At 46.8% G+C, this 17,164-nt stretch overlaps 2 protein-coding genes across 2 annotated transcripts; both read right to left on the minus strand.

Annotated features, from left to right (window-relative positions):
- Nucleotides 1-6,574: 6,574 nt before the first annotated feature.
- DFJ58DRAFT_514808 (uncharacterized protein) lies at nt 6,575-8,046 on the minus strand. Its single transcript, XM_041380772.1, has 7 exons — nt 8,017-8,046; nt 7,724-7,969; nt 7,544-7,654; nt 7,375-7,488; nt 7,213-7,316; nt 6,983-7,156; nt 6,575-6,934 (listed from the first exon to the last, which is right to left on the minus strand). Exons 2-7 carry the CDS (start codon nt 7,798-7,800, stop codon nt 6,750-6,752), a joined length of 765 nt encoding a protein of 254 aa, XP_041240932.1. The 5' UTR covers nt 7,801-7,969; nt 8,017-8,046; the 3' UTR covers nt 6,575-6,749.
- Nucleotides 8,047-8,264: 218 nt separating this feature from the next.
- On the minus strand, nt 8,265-9,634 carry DFJ58DRAFT_843894 (uncharacterized protein; the record flags this gene model as incomplete). Its single annotated transcript, XM_041393015.1, has 5 exons — nt 8,265-8,446; nt 8,671-8,918; nt 9,225-9,253; nt 9,329-9,353; nt 9,567-9,634. The coding sequence occupies 5 exons, from the start codon at nt 9,632-9,634 to the stop codon at nt 8,265-8,267; spliced, it is 552 nt and encodes a 183-aa protein (XP_041240933.1).
- Between the last annotated feature and the right edge of the window lie 7,530 nt (nt 9,635-17,164).

Consider the following 17,164-nt stretch of genomic DNA (forward strand, 5'->3'; position numbering starts at 1 on the left):
TTGGTTTCTTTTTCTCCGTCTCCAAGCGTTCCCTCTCAGCCTCTGCTTCCTGCTGGGCGCGTTCCTCGTCTCGCTGAGTGCGGAGTGCTCTTTCTGCTTCTTCTGCAGCGAGGGCATCTGCTTCCTGTCGCTGGTTCCAGTCCCGGACACGTTCTTCGTGGTCAGTGTCCCAGGTTTCGGCCAAACGATCTATGACTTCTTGCTCTGTGCTTCCTGTGGCCGCCATGAGGTCGTTCCTTATTCCGGCATAGAGGCCGCCGGCGAAGTCTGGGCGGACTTCAGTAGATGGATCGGCCATTTTCGCGAGTGAGAGAGGAAATTGGGTAGTTCTAGTAGGTTAAGCTAGTGTATTGACTATGTTGTTTTGAAAGAAAAGAAGAGCAAGCAGAACGAGCTACGGAGTGACGAACGATGGACGTGGCGCGGAAGCAAGACGTGCGTTCCCGCGCCTCTCGTTCGCTCGAAGACCTTACTCTATTCCTTCGCTCGTACCTCGTTACATAATAGAGTCTCCATCTTCTGTATGATGCAATCGCAGCCCTTGGATACGGGGTATATATCGTGTCCCCAGGACGGACAGATGAAACAGAATTTGATGACTTCACTCTGGCCCGGGATGACGCACACAAACGAACGCGATGGAAGCCCTAAAGGAACTCTGATTTGAGCATCGATTTCATGTGGGACTTCATCGGAAAAGAATCGGACGCTGCCTGCATCTGGTCCGAATTAGAATCTGACAGAACTGGAGGACCTCGCGGAAATGAATAGGAGCGTTTGATGAACTGAAGGAAGGGGCAAAGAACTTGCTGTGCACTACATGACGTTGGTGAGGAAGGGATACATAAACTGTAATCCGCAACGGGGATGAACTGACAACTGGCTTCAGTAGTGAAAGTGTTGTAGCGCCCGAACGAGTTAGACATCTTCAACTTTCCTATGCCAACAAAACCACACAAATACATTACTGCTGTCAATCGCTTTGGAGTTATTTCTCAATTGTTGCACGGCTCTGTTCATTGGCAAGGCAGCTAGCTTTGATTTATGTATGATCATAATAATACTAAGTACGTTCTGCAGAAACTATGCACCTTTGACATCAAGATGACGTTCTTCCGTCATTTCTTTGATCCCAAATTAATGGTGATGGTACGCATCTCGCTTACGATATTCTTGCTCCCAATCCTCTCCTTAATTTATGCCCGATTTCCGCAACTTAATCTTGCACCTCTGTTGACTCCTAAACACGCTATCCATCTCATACAACAATATTTTATCCCCTCGCAGGTTCATTCCTTCTGTGGCATGCGCGTAGATTCGCTTCAGCGTTGTTGGTTCTTTCTTCTGAGGTCCTCCATTCGTCTTGCTCTCCACTGGAGATGCAGAACTCGTCGAGGTTATCGGATGGAGTTTTACTCTGACACCGTAGGACTCATTTCAAACCATCAAGGCAGAGATCAATTGTGCAAGGCCTCGGTAAGGCTTACGACCAGGTTGTGGGATAAGCAAAGTGCAGGAAGGAGATCATCGGACAGTAATATCTTGTATGAAATATTTACAACGAGTTAGAATACACATGATGATCGCGCTTAGTTCACGGCCTGAAATGTCAAGACAGACACGCGAGACGATGTCCAGAAGTAGTTTCTTCAAGTGAGAGCAAAGAGACTCGGAAATAGGGTAAACATGTTCAAGGGGGCAAGTATATTATGACACAAGCATCAAGGGCTATTTGAGTGATGCAAGCTACCGTCAAGGTACAAATGAAGACTACTCAAGGATTTCTGTATTTCAAACTATATGGGTAACCGCTCGCTACGAGCACATCATCTTCATGGGAAGCGTAGAGCGCATTTCGATTTTACTTGAGAGCTGAGTGAAGTGCAGTTGGTGATTATAGGTGGAGAGACGGGGAGACATTACTGAAATACTTACCAGCGAGTCCAGCACGTAAGCCGGCCTTCATATCATCATCAGTCTTATCCATGATAGACTGATATGATTCAATGGCTGCTCCAAAACTACCTGCTCGAAACAGTGCATAACACTGTTGCTGGTTCGCGGTGTGCCACAAGGACTTGAGGTCCCAGCCAAAGAGCTGCGGAAAACACGCGGTTGAGCACGAAACAATTTTCGGTTGTGTCACATCAGCGTACCGCGACAAATTCGTCGTACATCAAATGAATCGGCAATTTGTAAAAGAAAGTACTAGCATTGACGGCGGCAGTGAAGTGTTCGACAGCTTCATCGTGGCGCGCACCATTCAAGGCAATATTTCCCAGTTGGACGCGTAGGTAGGCCTGGTGTACGAAGGGTAAGAGAAATCAATGACAGCACATGGACCTAGTATGATCGAGCATATGGTACTCACTTCCACGATACGACAAGCAACGGGATCGACATTGGGACACGCAGCTAGCTCTCCAATGCGAAGTATTGCCTCTTGATGTTCATCTGCGTTGAACAACGCAATGGCCTAAAAACCGTAATGAAGCACAGAGTATGTTAGAAAAATATTACGTGCCTTGATCAAGAAAAGGAAGTGATCGGTCTTTAAATCTCCGTTCGTGAAGATGGATGCGAGATCAAATGATATCCTCGCAGCCAGAACATGCTTTTTCCCGCAGAGGGCAATGCCCTTGGAGATATGGCCTGCCAACGATGGCTGAATGCTGATGGACTATGCCATCATGAAAATTAACTTGTGAGAGGAGGTCATGATGGTCGATCAGTCTCACCTGAAATGCATCTTGAAGCGCTTGGTCCCAGCGGCATTTTCGCGTCATAACAAATGCGCGATTGGTATAAGCGGTGTGATCGTTGGGGTGAGCCTCGATATCTAGATTTAGTACCTTTTCAGCGGTAGGCCAGTCCCCGACTATGCACGCGTCGCGGACTGTCGAGCTCATAGCGAGGACCTGCGCAAGTCATGTTCGCATTGCGTTATAAAAGTCAAAGGTAGGAACATACCTTGAAATCAGAGTAGGCTTGAGCCTTGGCATAAAAAAGATGCTTAGACGATGAATGGGAGGGAAAATGAAAACAAACTTACCTGGTGCACCGCCTGCTCCTTCATGAGGCCATCCTTTGGATCATCCTCTGGCAAAGCGTCCTCGGATGCTGGCCACTCTGAGATCTTTTTATCCACACCTCCACTGAGGATGTGCTTGTCATCCACGGAGAATGTGACGCAGTTCACCTCCTTGGAGTGCTTGAATGTGGCAATGTTTCGTCGATCTGAGAGTCGCCAGAGGCGGACTCGGTTGTCATGAGATGCGGAGGCAAGGTGAGTGCCGCTAGAGTTGAGACAAATGGCGTGGATATTCTTGGAATGGCCCCCCCAGGGATCCCTGACCTGCTTCCAGGTCGATGTATCCCACTCTCGTATGGTGGGATCAGCCCGGTTACCCCCCGAGAGAAGCCGTGAGCCATCGGGCGTCCACACGAGCGAGTAGTTGAATCCTCCACCAATCGTTGTCCTCAACTGAGTGGGGAATGGACCTCTGGGATTGTAATCGGAATGGTAATTGTAGTGATATGTGTTGCAGTAATTCTGGTAAATTTGGACATCGTGGTCCGTTGCAATCGCAAGAAGTGTTCCATGCGGCGAATACCGAATGCAGCGGACATTTCCACCGCAACTGAGTGAATGTCTGACCTGCCACGATGATGTGCACCATAGCTTCACGGTAGTGTCGGATGATCCACTGGCCAGCGCCTGGGAATCCTGTGAAAAGTCAAGCGAAAATATCCAGCCGTCGTGGGCTTCATTGGTCGACGGTTGCCTATAGTGTAGTTCCCAGTAGTTTGGTTCACTAGCTCTACCCCAGACGATGAGCTTTCCGTTCTCATCACCGCTTGCTATCCAATACCCATCTCGCGATACCGCCAATGCCCGCACCCGACTACGATGTCCCTCCATCTTCTTCAACATTACACCTGTTTTCAAGTCCCACAGACGAAGTATCCCGTCATACGATCCCGTGACCATGCGTTCGTCGCGGAGGGCTGCGACTGCGACCACGCGATCCCTGTGATCTTCGAATGTTCGAATGGGTGTGATGTTTGGAATGAGGGCCGTCATTTTAGTGGAACTGCAGCACAGTTAAGATGGACTTGGTGTGTGTGTGGGGGATGGCGTCTTACTCGAAGTTGCAGAGGTGCGTGCGATGGGGCATTTTAAACCTGCTTTATAGGATTAACATCTCACTAGACGCCCGGAACATGAGGCTATTACCACAAGTACCTTACTTGATGATCTGAACGAATGAGCTCACATGCGTCCAAGTCGTGTCACCGCAACTTTCCACATCAGTCAACGAGCCTGATCGTGGTTGTTTCAGGGGTCCACATGGCAGATAGGAAGACGGCATATGCAGCTCACCTGACTCACCTAATTGGCCATGCCCTCCAATTTTTATCAAGTCGTCGCCCAAATATGTAGTATTTCACCCAGTGACATGTTGAGCTTCTGTTCCCTGGAATGTTCGTAACTGAGATCTTATGGTTGCGAGGTTGCCTTTAATTTCCTCTGGTTATCAGCATCACGGGTATGTATGATTTACCATTAGCATCGAAGATATTGACAATCGACAATCAATCATTTCAAACTCTGATTAAGAATCATCGAATGGGAATGCCAGAGCATGAGAAGCACTGGAAAGAACGGTACCCGGCAATTTCGACCAGTCGAGCAGGTCTTTATCTTCCTTGGGCATGGTTGGACCTGTAGGCGTGAAAGTTCAATACCACAGGCTTTATGATTCTTTGCAGGAGCAACCAAGCGCTCATGATTATCGACACTAGGCCTGGACCATCAATTGTTGAACTCCCACGAAACCAAATCCGAATTTGTCAGACTCACGAAGTCATATGCTATCCTAAATTTTAATGCATACGTCGAAGCCACACGTTTGGCATGTACATAGCTTACATGCAGCTCGAGGGCGGGAAGATATTCACAATTTCACAACCGCGTGACCAATTCAGAGTCAGGCTCAGTCAGCAGCCCGCAGCAACCAACTCCACACATATACTAGTTGGCTCAGCGAAACAGAATTTTTCAAAAGGTGGTTCATTATAGTTACAAACTTACTCTGTCGTCAACTCAACACTGGCCGGTGGCGATACTTCTGACACTCGATAGTATGACGGGTCATGCACAATCCTAAGAGGAAGCGTACGTTTTGCTGAGTATATGAACACGTCATTTAGTTTCGTTGATATGGCTCTATGATATTTCGTGTCTCTGGTACTGACTACCACTCCCTCCAGATCAAACCTACACGTTATCAACATTGTCCAGCAACCCCATCAATTCCACCAACCCCGTCCTGCCCAAGACAAACACAGCTCCAATAGCTGAAAGCCAGGAGACACCATGCGCAAGCATCGATCTTACTTCAAAATCTCTATTCTCGTCATCAGCGTCCGCTAATCTCAGCACTTCCAAGTCATCCTTGATTAATTTCAGCGCTTCCACTGACAAGTCATCGCCCGCTAATCTCATCGCTTCCAAGTCATTGTAATATTCAGCGACCCTGGATGATGAATCTATCATATTCGTGTTTAGGGTCATGAGACACCTGTAGTTAATTGATTGGAATGTACCTTTCGCTATATGCCATGTCCGCTGAAACCGAAGGTATACAAACAGATTCGTAGTGGCGTGAGTAAGATATCAGGATTGGCAGAGATGCATATCAAAGCTCCAGCCGCGACATATGGATGCCTGATTGCTAGAGTGTTTAATTAGTTATAAACAACGTCGTGAAGAAGAAACAAATGACCTACACCAGTTATTAACTTGCTGGGCCATATGGCTGTATGCGTGTACGTTTGATGGACAAAGCCAACTGGACAAATTTGTTTATAAAGCGATATATAGTAAGCGCCGAGCGCCCATGGATCACGTTTCCACATGAACCAACCCTGCGTTGTCACTGACTAATTTCTCTCGACAAAGGTCATATATATACGTAGTATCATTGGCTCTTCGGCCTGGTCACTCGCAAGCTTAATCCCTCACCCAACTGCACAGTCTCCTGGTTTCCTGGTTCGGATGTTCATCGCGTAAGTAGCACGGTCTGGCAGGCGTTGTGAGTCTGATGGAAATACAGATAAACGGACCTCAAAATGACTGGTTAGTTTGAGCTAGCTATCATCGGTAGGCGTTCACTCACTTTAATAACGCGCGCAGTTTCTTCATAAAACGCTACGTGGCTTAGGGGCTTATGATAGCACGCATATACCCAGTAGCAGGCAAGCGAGGACTTTCTTGCGCATTGCAGCATTTATCCGAACAATCGCACGATCTGGTGCATGAAGACCTCGATAACATTAAATATTGCGCTACGCAAAGCACCACGAGTGCCTAATTTTAGAAAATTAAGCCTATCAACAAAAAGTGTAATCAAGATTCGAATCACCTGTAAATACCCGTCTGGCTCCTGTGACTGTCAGAATACAAGAAAGCAGCGCCTGGCAATTTCTACCGGTCCACGTTAGGCAGACCTAGACATTCCTGGGATATGGCTGCAGACCTGTATGAAGGATCGAAACCACAGCCCTAGCCAACACCTGCACTCCTATGTACTTTATGCATCAGTCACGAGCAACTGGCACCGATATCCATCAAGTTCTCACAAAATCAACACAAACTTTGTCATTCTTTTGAGACCAGTTACGGGCATACCTCAACAAGACGGTCTCATTTCAACTGCATTCGATACAATACGATGCCAGTCACCTCATTGGAGCCACCATCCCCACTCCCGGCCCAAGACAATGGCAGCTCCAGCGCACGACAACAATGAGACAAGCGTTGAGGTGGCCGTCGGCATGGTGGCCCCATATGATTGGAGTTTCGCGAATCCAGAGCTTCGTGGCACATTACCACTGTGGTGACGGGACTGATATTGGGATGCAAACGAATCTGTATGGCATGTTTAGTTAGAAAGTGAAAAGCGCTGTGCTTTTGTACCTTTTGCGACTCCTCGACTCCTGAAGCCAAGAAGCCAGATAATCCACCGCACAAGGAAAAAACACAAGGATATTATAATTCCCATAAGCTGCAATAATGTCAAAAGCATCATAGGATTTTCAAACACAGAGATGAGTAGCAAGGCTCCAGCTGATTTATATGGACGCCTGATTGCTGAAAAGTATGTGTCAATCCAACAGCATCGCGATTAAGAGCTGAATGACACCTACACCAGTTATTGACCTCTGTCAAAGCGAACAAACCGCTGGAGGGAATACTGCCCCCCAATTTGGTCCAGTGGTTGCGAAATATGTCTAGATTCCCGTTAGATCGTCTGCGGCGTACCAAACCGCATCAACAAGGGCATAACAATCAAGGAACGGATCACATACACCAGTTGTTTGGTATCTGTCAGAGCATCGGACGCGCGATACATAACACTGGCTGGAAATCTGGACCAGGCAACGTCTTGTAGGTCTATATCTCTTTGAGACACGGCCTGATTGCTGCGTGTTAGACCGCGTCAGCAAAGGTGTAGTGATTACGAGGCAGAAAACACACACGAGCTGTTTGGCCTCTGTCAGAACGTCAGACGCACGGGAGAGAACATTGCTCGATACTTTAGACCAGTCAATGTTCTGCGGGTCTAGATCATCCTGAGAAATGGCTTGACTGCCGAAGTATGTGTATAGATTGTACTGCATCAGTAAAAGGCTAGGAATCAAGGAGCGAATAGCCTACACTCGTTGTTTGGCTTCTGTCAAAGCGTCGGACGCTCGGGAGAAAACACTGCTCGCCAATTTCGCCCAGTCGGACATGGTCGTAAGTGTGAAAGGTTGATCCGAATACCAGAGGTTTCGCGATATACGAACGACTTCAAGCACTCATCGACTCGGACGTCAATCGAGCTCCCACAAAATCCAACCCAAACCAGTTTGAGCCAATCATTTGTAGCCGCATCTTCAAGATCTGATGGTCGACGGTCATCTGTAATTACATCAACAAAAGTGACAAAATCAAATATGGAATTTTACTGATTCTATCTTGATGCCAACCTGATACACACATTGTATGCACATTAATTCGGTGTGAAATAATTCTAGGTATTTGCATGACTATGCCAGCCTGGCACGCACATTGTATGTGCATTTATTCAGTGTGAAATTGTTTGAGCCATTTGCATGACTCTGCCAGCCTGAGATACACCTTATAATGGGAGTGAAATGTTTTTGACCGCATGCAAGGGCAGAGGGTGTCAGTGATATGTTTCAAATGACTACTTTCAAAGCTCGGCATAACCGTCGTCGTCGTCGTCATCATCATCATCATCCTCCCCATCCTCTGCCCCCAGACCTGCGTCATCTATTACTCGGTCGGTGTGCTTGCTGTGGGGCTGGTAGAACCCGCCAGGAGGCTCTGTGTTGGTGTGCTTGTAGACTGTGGCATCTTGTCGGCCACCAGCACCTGGTGGAATTGAAAGAGCGTTCCTTGAGACGTGAAACGGGAGTGTCGAGACCCGATGGAGATCGGGCACGTGTATCGTTCTTCAGAATATCCTTTAGGAAGTATTGAGATCTTGGGAGGAGGGAGGGATAAGTTCGGAAGGGAGTTCGTCAGGTATGTCATTGCCATTCAGTTCTGGTGTTGTGTCAGTGATGTAAAGTAGACGATGAAACGTAAGGACGTACTGCAGCGTAGGTCCCATGCATGTGTATGTGCCTTGACGAGTTCTTTTCTCTCCTTGAGCCACCGTGAGAATTGGAGCGTGAGCTGCAGCGGCGAGCTGAGGACATCGAGGTGCGGGTGCGCGAGGGTATGCAGTGATGTAGGTCGTGTATGGGGGCACAAAAAGCAGTACTTTGTGGGATGTTGAGCATAGGGATTAGCACGGGTATCAGAGGCCATACCCGCACCCGTACCTGGCGAGAACCCGTACCTGTCAGAGCGGGTATGACAAACTCAGACCCGCACCCACACCCATGCGGGTTCACCCGCAGGTACCATATATAGATAAGAAACTTATTAGATACAAAAACATTGAAAAAAAACGAATCTACATTACCAATTGCAAGTGCAAATGAGCACGCAGAACAAGCACGACGAACAAGCACAAATGAGTACAAACAAAAACGAGTGCGTGCAAATGAGCACAAGGAACCAGTGCAACAAACAAGCGCAACAAACAAGCGTGAATGAGCAAGTGCAGACAAGCCGGAACAAATGCAGACAAGTCAGAACGAACCAAAAAGAGCCGGAATGAGTGTATGCAAGCTACAATGAACCTGAGTAAGTCAGAGCGAGTGCAGACAAGCCAGAACAGACCAGAACGAGCCAGAACGAACATACACAAGCCGAAATGAGTGCAGGCAAGCTAAAATGAGTATATGCAAGTCAGAGCAAGTGCAGACAAGTCAGAACGAATACATACAAGCTGGAATGAGTGCAGACAAGCCAGAACAGACCAGAACGAGCCAGAACGAACATACACGAGCCGAAATGAGTACAGGCAAGCTCCCTACCCGTGCCAATCCCTAGTTGAGCATCAGTGTGAAGTCCCGCTTAATATTGAGAGGGACAGACTCACCACAGGAAAACCTCGCCCACACCCTTGCATCCATCTTCGATCGCTGTCTCGAGCTTTGAGACGAGCATGTCAGATAGCACAGTGAGTTCGGAATCTTCGGATATGTTGCGAAAGACAATGCGTGCGTCTGCGACAGATAGTAGGAGCTCGCAGGTCGTGTAGGAGCCTTGGAATCAGGCAGATGAAAACATAAGTAGGCTGAACGTCGTACAGAGTATCATTGAAGGACCTATTTGCGTGAATCTGTCAGCAACACCCTAAGTCTGCTGTTGGGGCTCAGATAAAGATCCGAGGAGGAGAATAGGATAATATTGTTATTACAGAACTGCGATGGTAAGATAGACAAGGTCGAAAACAAGGAACGAGACTCTCGGTGGCGCGCGTCATAACCAAATTGAAGGCCCGCTAGCCCTTGGGCTACGCCTTTTCATCACATTACCCTCTCCCAAGGTCGATGTCCTCATCGACGATCTCTCTAAATGTCCCTATCCTCCAATCGTACACTCCTCGATTCGGCATCGCATATCTCCATTCTCCCCGAGGTGGTATATGAATTTTGAGGCGTTCTCGTTCACGTGCCAGGAAAGTTTTGAACGCCTCATTGGTTCCGTACTCATTCTTCAAATTTTGCTCCGGCTCCCAAGTGTTCTCTTCTCTTGGTTGTCCTCTCCATTTTACCAAATATTCTCTTCTTCCACGTCTCTCTCGACTATCCAATATATTCTCAACTTCATATTCTGGGGTTCCTCCGAGATCTACTGGTGGTGGCGGCGGCGGTGATTGTTGCAATGGGGAAGTTGGTGGTGTGTAGGGACGAAGAAGAACAGTGTGGAACACTGGATGGATCCGCTTCCAAGTGCGAGGTAAATCCAGTTTGTAGGCTCGCTCTCCAACCTTCTGAATGATTTTGAAAGGACCAAAACGACGATCATCGAGCTTCTTCGAAGGGCGGTCAGATTTAAGGTTGGTGGCCTCCAAGTAAACTAAATCTCCTGGCTGATATTCAGGAGCCTCACGACGGTGTTCATCATAATAACATTTCATGTCATTCGCTGCTTTTGTCAAGGTGCTAGTGGTGTTACGAACTAGGTGGGTTCTGACGTATGGCTACTCGATAAGAGTAATCGGCCAAGGTCATTTCAAGACTTCGGTGTATACCGAAGTTCAGTGGTTTCACTAAGACAAGTCTAGGAGAGTGTCCTCGACTTGAATCACGTTCAATACGACTTAAGATTGGAGGTATTAAGCGAAGGAAGTTCCAGGTAAAACCTAGTAAGATTAAAGTAAAGAACTACATAGTACAGGACGAGTTTATATAGTGAATGGTAACGACTTTAGGGTCGGTACGATGGGGTCATATGATGAGTCAGAGATAAGACGAGTCAGAGATAGGACGAGTCAGAGATAAGACGAGTCAGAGATAACAAGAATAGATCACCTAGCAACGGCAAGATGCGATCGTGATGTAATACAGTGATGTAAGAAGAGGAAAATGAATAGGGGCGTACTTGACTGTAACAAGTGGCTTCCTGCGCAAGATGATGCATTCGCGAAGCAAAGACGTCCGCGCTTTCCGCCCTCACACTAGAGCGGGGTTCAATTCCTTTGCGAGGATGATGACCGTAGTTTAGGAAGAAGGGGGAATATCCAGTGGAGGTTTGCACTTTGTCATTATAGTTAAATTGGGCGAGGGGTAACCACTCTGCCCAGTCATTCTGACGGTAATTGGTGAATAAACGAAGATATTGCTCGATTTCTTGGTTTATCCGTTCGGTCTGACCATCTGTTTGTGGATGATATGCTGTGGATAGATTGGTTTGGATCCCGAGCAACTGATTGAGGTCGTGCATAAAGCTAGACACGAACTGAGAGCCGCGATCGCTGATGACGCGTTCAAGAACACCGAAATCCTGCCATACCCGGTCTCGGTACAAACGTGCAAGACCTTCAGAAGTCAACTCTCCATTTGTCGGCGCGAGACGTATCATCTTGGACAGTCGGTCCACAACAACGAGGATGGCGTCATTTCCCTTGCTTTGGGGAAGTTGAGTTATGAGATCCACTGATACGAACTGCCAGTTATGCTCTGGCACTGGATTAGGTGCGAGTAATCCGAATGGCTTTGCGGGAAAGGTCTTAGTACGTTGACATTTCTCGCAGCCACTCACATAACGCGTTACTGTCATATACCATATATCCGGTTACAGATCCGATCCAGATCCGATGAACATATCCATCGTCCGGTCCACAGATCCGCTTTGATTCTTATTTCATTTCCTGTTCATATAACTCTAACTATCGTTCATCTCCTTTCGGTATTCCTGTACACCGGTATACCGGTTATCCTTTACTTCCGCTTTGCTTACTGATCCGCTATGCTTACTGATCCGCTACACTTACGAATCCGCTTTCACTTGTACTTCATTCCCGGTTCATGATTCGTGATCCATCCAACTTACCAATACGCTCCACTTAGACTTTGCTTATACTTTCGTACATAGCCTCGCACCTTTGCTTATTGATCATTCCGTTAGCTATCCGTAGTATATAAACCTTTGTATATGCGCTGTAGTAGATCAGTTCGAATATCATCTTAGATTGCACTCATTCCGTCTGGACTCTGAGTCCCTCTGTTATCCATCCGGACTTGAGTACGCTACTCTTGTCTACTCCGAGACTTAGGATAGATTCCTATAGTCTACATATCCGCCTCTGTCTTCGGACAGTCCTCACCCGTTAGTTTCTAGTCCGGATCCGATCCGGATTGGCCGTTACTCTATACGTTCGATATCCGGAAGTCTTAACGGATCCATTGCAATACTTATCCGTTTCACTAGACGCGATACTTTAGCTCTCTGAAATAAGGGGCAAGACTCGGGAAAGGGGCACAGCGCACGAGCTGAGGCCGAAGCCCTTCGGATCCGATACTACTTGAGTACGGTCTTAACAGTTACATCCGCATGAATTTGTGGCCACCAATATGTCTGCAAGATTAACTCTGCCGTTTTGTAGCGCCCTGGATGACCGGATACAGGCAGGTCATGGTGAAAGTGGATGATCTGATCTTGGAGGGATTGTTCATTCGGCACATAAATATGATTCTTCCACAACCTCAATCCGTTCTGTTCCTTCCAGCCTCTCTCACCTTTTTTATTGCTTCTCTTACAAACCTCTCAACCCTCTTCGATGTGCGAATCTTCGACAAGATTTCATCACCCTCCATCTCTATCTCCATTGTTACTGCTCGGAACCATTCCTCTTTCAATAAAACTCGATCTTCGTTATCTTCCTCCCCCCATCCATGGTCTGCTCGTCTCGAGAGGGCATCAGGCTTCCCATGGGATTTTCCCGGCTTATGGGTAAGTCGGAAGTCATACTCTGCGAGTTCCAAGGCCCAATGTGCTTGACGACGGTTTAGTTTCTTTGCCAAAGTAAAATACTCCAAATTCTTGTGGTCAGTGACAATTTCGATGGTTTGTTGCGCACCCATCAAATAATGTCGCCATTCAGCAAGAGCCCGCATAATAGCGAGCAGTTCCTTGTCATGGATGTCATAATTGCGCTCGACATCAGATAGTGCACGCGAAAGGAATGCGACAGGGTGCCAATGATTATCGGATTGGAGTTGGGAGAGTACTGCTCCTGTAGCATAGTCGGAACTATCAGCTTCGACACGAAATGGGGCATCGTCTTTGGGTAGGATAAGTACGGGTGCCGTGGTGATAGCAGTTTTCAGGCCTTGGAATGCCTTTTCTTCGTCTATTCCCCAATGCCATTGTTCATTACCAGTTAAGCGGTGAAGAGGATGAGCGATATGAGCGAAACCTTGAATGAAACGGCGATAGTAGTTGGCAAATCCTAAAAATTGCTGGAGTTCGCGTTTCATAGTAGGTCGAGGCCATTCCTGTACACCCTTCACTTTGACTGGATCCAGGTTTTTGGACGTTTTAACTCTCGGAGAACCTCCTTTTGTTGAATTGGTGTGAGCTGTTGAAGCTGGAGTAGGAGGTCAATATCAACCTCTGAGATGCGCTGACGATTGGTCCAATGACGTAACGTCTTCAACGCCTTTTCATCATCAGAACGAAGCATCTCCATGGTCCATAGCAAGGAACCCTTTTTCACCTTCTCGTCATCCTCCAGCTGTCTTTTACTAGCTTCCTCTTTTTTATCATTCTGTTTTCGCTCCTTTCTCCGCTGATTTTTCTTTTGTAGTTTACTCTTTGGTTGATCTATAGAAGTGGGTGCTTGGGAGTCCAAATCACAAGTTTCATTGACTGATTCAGCACTTATCGTACAATCCGCCGGTGAGTTGGCACCCTTCTCTCTCGGCATCTTCAAAAATCCTCTTGCTTCTCTCCAGACTTCTCTCGTAAATTAAAGATCTCCGCTACTTCTCCCTTTTGTTCTTCAGTCAATCCCTTGAAAACTGCCCTCATTGTATTCCATCCTCGTGGCTTAGGACAACCATGAGCAATGTGCCCCGTCTCTCCACAGTTGTAGCATTTGAGCTGGGTAGAGGTAGCTCGTCCACGCTGTCGGTCAAGATCCATGGGCTCCCCTCGTCCAGGAAAAGTGTGCCAGCCCCCCGCCGTGTTGGTGCCCCCGGTGCCTGTGCCCACGTGACTCCCAGTGTCCGTAGTGGTGCCACTCGTTCCAGTGGTACCTGTATGGGGAGATCCTCGTCCTATACCTCCTTGTGGCCGAAACCAACCCGGTCCTCCTCTTCCTTCACCAAACCTCCTTCCACTCGCAAATTCTCCTCCATCACTCCTTTCATTCACTCTCTTATTCCTATCATACTTCTTCGCATAGTCCTTCCATGCCATCAACTCTCTATCAACCTGCGGAGCAGCCACAATTGCATCAAATGTGGGCTTGTCAAGGTTTTGATGGAGTATATCAAGCAAGGCTTCGTCGTTGAAGCCTGCGACTGTTGCGAGTTGATCAAACTCGGCGAAATATTCATCAGCGGATTGTTTGGAAGTTTTCTTCAGCGCGTGAAGCTTAACCTGCGCGAGCCATTTCTTATTCAGATCATCGAATACACCTCTCAACTTCCTCTCGAACTCTGCCCAACTCGCAAAGACAAGAGTGCCTTCCCTCAGCTGCTTCATGATATTGGTCGCCCACGTACCCGCGAAACCTTTCTTCATAAAGGACAAGGTCGTAATGATTTTCATTTGGTCATTAGCATAGACCGACGGCTTGCCAGAAAACAATAGAAAAAGTTGACTCATGAATGCGTCGAACGTCTCATACTTCCCGTCATAAGCATCTGGTTCAGCAATTGATGCTTTAGGGATAGTCGGCGCAGTTGGAGTTTGTGGTACTGGAGCAGGGTGTCACAACCCTTATAACGAATTAACGCAGGGGCAGAGACTAGGACTCAAACAAGGATATCGCAACAAAGAGGAAAGGATAGCAGGGACGTCTTAGGATTGCTAGCAGTAAGCTAATACAAAAGAGGTTTGAACTGAAGAACTACTGACTACAACGAGCTACCTATATACATATATTGAAACGGAGAATGAATCTGAGTCTGAACTAACTAGCCAATCATTAAATAGAAAAGAGAATCGTACGATGATTTAAATATAACTACACTATGATGTCATGGAACATGTGATGGCTGTGCAAGGGTTCTCGAAGGTTCTAGAGTCACGTGACTTGATTGCTTGAGTAAGGAAGTCGAAATCAGGGATGTCGGAGATAAAAGTAGTAGGCGCTAACAGAATAGAGAAGTTCGGGTTAGGGTTTGTGAAAGTTATAGGTACAGACGCTGACTGAGCGCTAACAACAGGCGCTTAACGGGTGTTTTACGAGTGTTCAAGAAAGAATAATGGTTTGTATTTGGAACTCGTGACACAGGGTGAGCTAGAACTTGTGCGACAACCTGGCCAAAGTCTTGCTGCCCTTGCACCAACTGTGCAAGGAGTTGAAGAAGGGTGTTTCCATCAGCGCCATTAGGGGAAGACATATTTTCATCAACATTGAGTGAGTTATTGTTTGAAGACATGATAGGGGTAGAGTGGAATAATGGTTTTGGGCGTGAAGAGATTGTTTTCGACCTAATGTCAGCAACACCCTAAGTCTGCTGTTGGGGCTCAGATAAAGATCCGAGGAGGAGAATAGGATAATATTGTTATTACAGAACTGTGATGGTAAGATAGACAAGGTCGAAAACAAGGAACGAGACTCTCGGTGGCGCGCATCATAACCAAATTGAAGGCCCGCTAGCCCTTGGGCTACGCCTTTTCATCACAGAATCCCTGTGTGTCACAACCCTTATAACGAATTAACGCAGGGGCAGAGACTAGGACTCAAACAAAGGTATCACAACAAGAAGAAAAAGGATAGCAGGGACGTCTTAGGATTGCTAGCAGTAAGCTAATACAAAAGAGGTTTGAACTGAAGAACTACTGACTACAATGAACTACCTATATACATATATTGAAGCGGAGACTGAATCTGAATCTGAACTAACTAGCCAATCATTAAATAGAAAAAGGAATCGTACGATGTTCTAAATATAACTACCTATGATGTCATAGAATGTGTAATGGCTGTGCAAGGGTTCTCGAAGGTTCTGGAATCACGTGACTTAATCGCTTGAGTAAGGAAGTCAAAATCAGGAACGTCAGAGATAGAAGTAGTGGACGCTAATGGAATAGAGAAGTTCGGGTTAGGGTTTGTGAAGGTTATAGGTATAGACGCTGACTGAGCGCTAATGACAGGCGCTTGTGACGGGCGCTTAACGGGTGTCTTACGAGTGTTCAAGAAAGAATAATGGTTTGTATTTGGAATTCGTGACATTACCCCCTCTCTAGGATGAGCGTCATCGCGAATGTAAGATGGTCGGATATTCTTCTCTCTCCATTGTTTGAAAGCATCCGTATCTAGAATAGATCCAAGAATTCGTTTGGATTTAGCAGCCGTGGGATTCTTCTTATGGAATTCTGCAATAAGAATCGGGGAGTTCTTAACGTTTTCTTCTGGCTCCCATGTTGACTCTTCTATCGGATATCCTTCCCATTTTACTCGGTACTGCACTTTTCCTCGGAATTGTCGGCTATCTAGTATTTCTTCTACGACAAATTCTTCTTGTTCATCGACAATGTCTGGAGGTGGTCGGGTAGGTTGGGCGTGAGGGATCATTTGAGATGCATAATATGGCGTAAGCAATTCCACATGGAAAACCGGGTGAATCTTGTAGCTCTCTGGCAATTTCAATTTATAGTTCACTTCGCCAGTCTTCTCTAGTATTTCAAAGGGCCCAAGACGACGATCTGACAACTTTTGACTTGGACGACGTTGTTTGATATTCTTTGCGTCTAGCCAGACCTTGTCTCCCTTCTGATACTGTGGTGCGTCTTTAACTCCTCGGTCATAGAAACGTTTCATGCGTTCGTTAACCATCTTCAGAGTATTTTCCGCATCATCTCTTGCTTCTTTCATCTGATCTGCTCTCTCATCTGCGGCGGGAATAAGGGATGTAGAGTTTGGAGATATTGTGAATTCAGGATTATATCCATAGAGGACTTTGAACGGACTATGACCGGTTACTGTGACTGCATTGTTATGTGAAAACTCTGCTA

The sequence above is a fragment of the Suillus subalutaceus genome (genome assembly GCF_016647625.1).
Source record: "Suillus subalutaceus strain FC151 chromosome Unknown DFJ58scaffold_98, whole genome shotgun sequence".
NCBI classification, from domain to species: Eukaryota; Fungi; Basidiomycota; class Agaricomycetes; order Boletales; family Suillaceae; genus Suillus; species Suillus subalutaceus.

Bases quoted from the DNA above. Each gene is read 5' to 3' on its own strand.
- DFJ58DRAFT_514808 (XM_041380772.1), bottom strand. From the start codon at position 7,800: ATGTCCGACTGGGCGAAATTGGCGAGCAGTGTTTTCTCCCGAGCGTCC. The intron at 7,489-7,543 runs GTGTGTTTTCTG...TCTAACACGCAG, and splicing joins ACAGAGGCCAAACAGCTCGT to CAATCAGGCCGTGTCTCAAA. The intron at 7,317-7,374 runs GTATGTGATCCG...GGTACGCCGCAG, and splicing joins ACAGATACCAAACAACTGGT to ACGATCTAACGGGAATCTAG.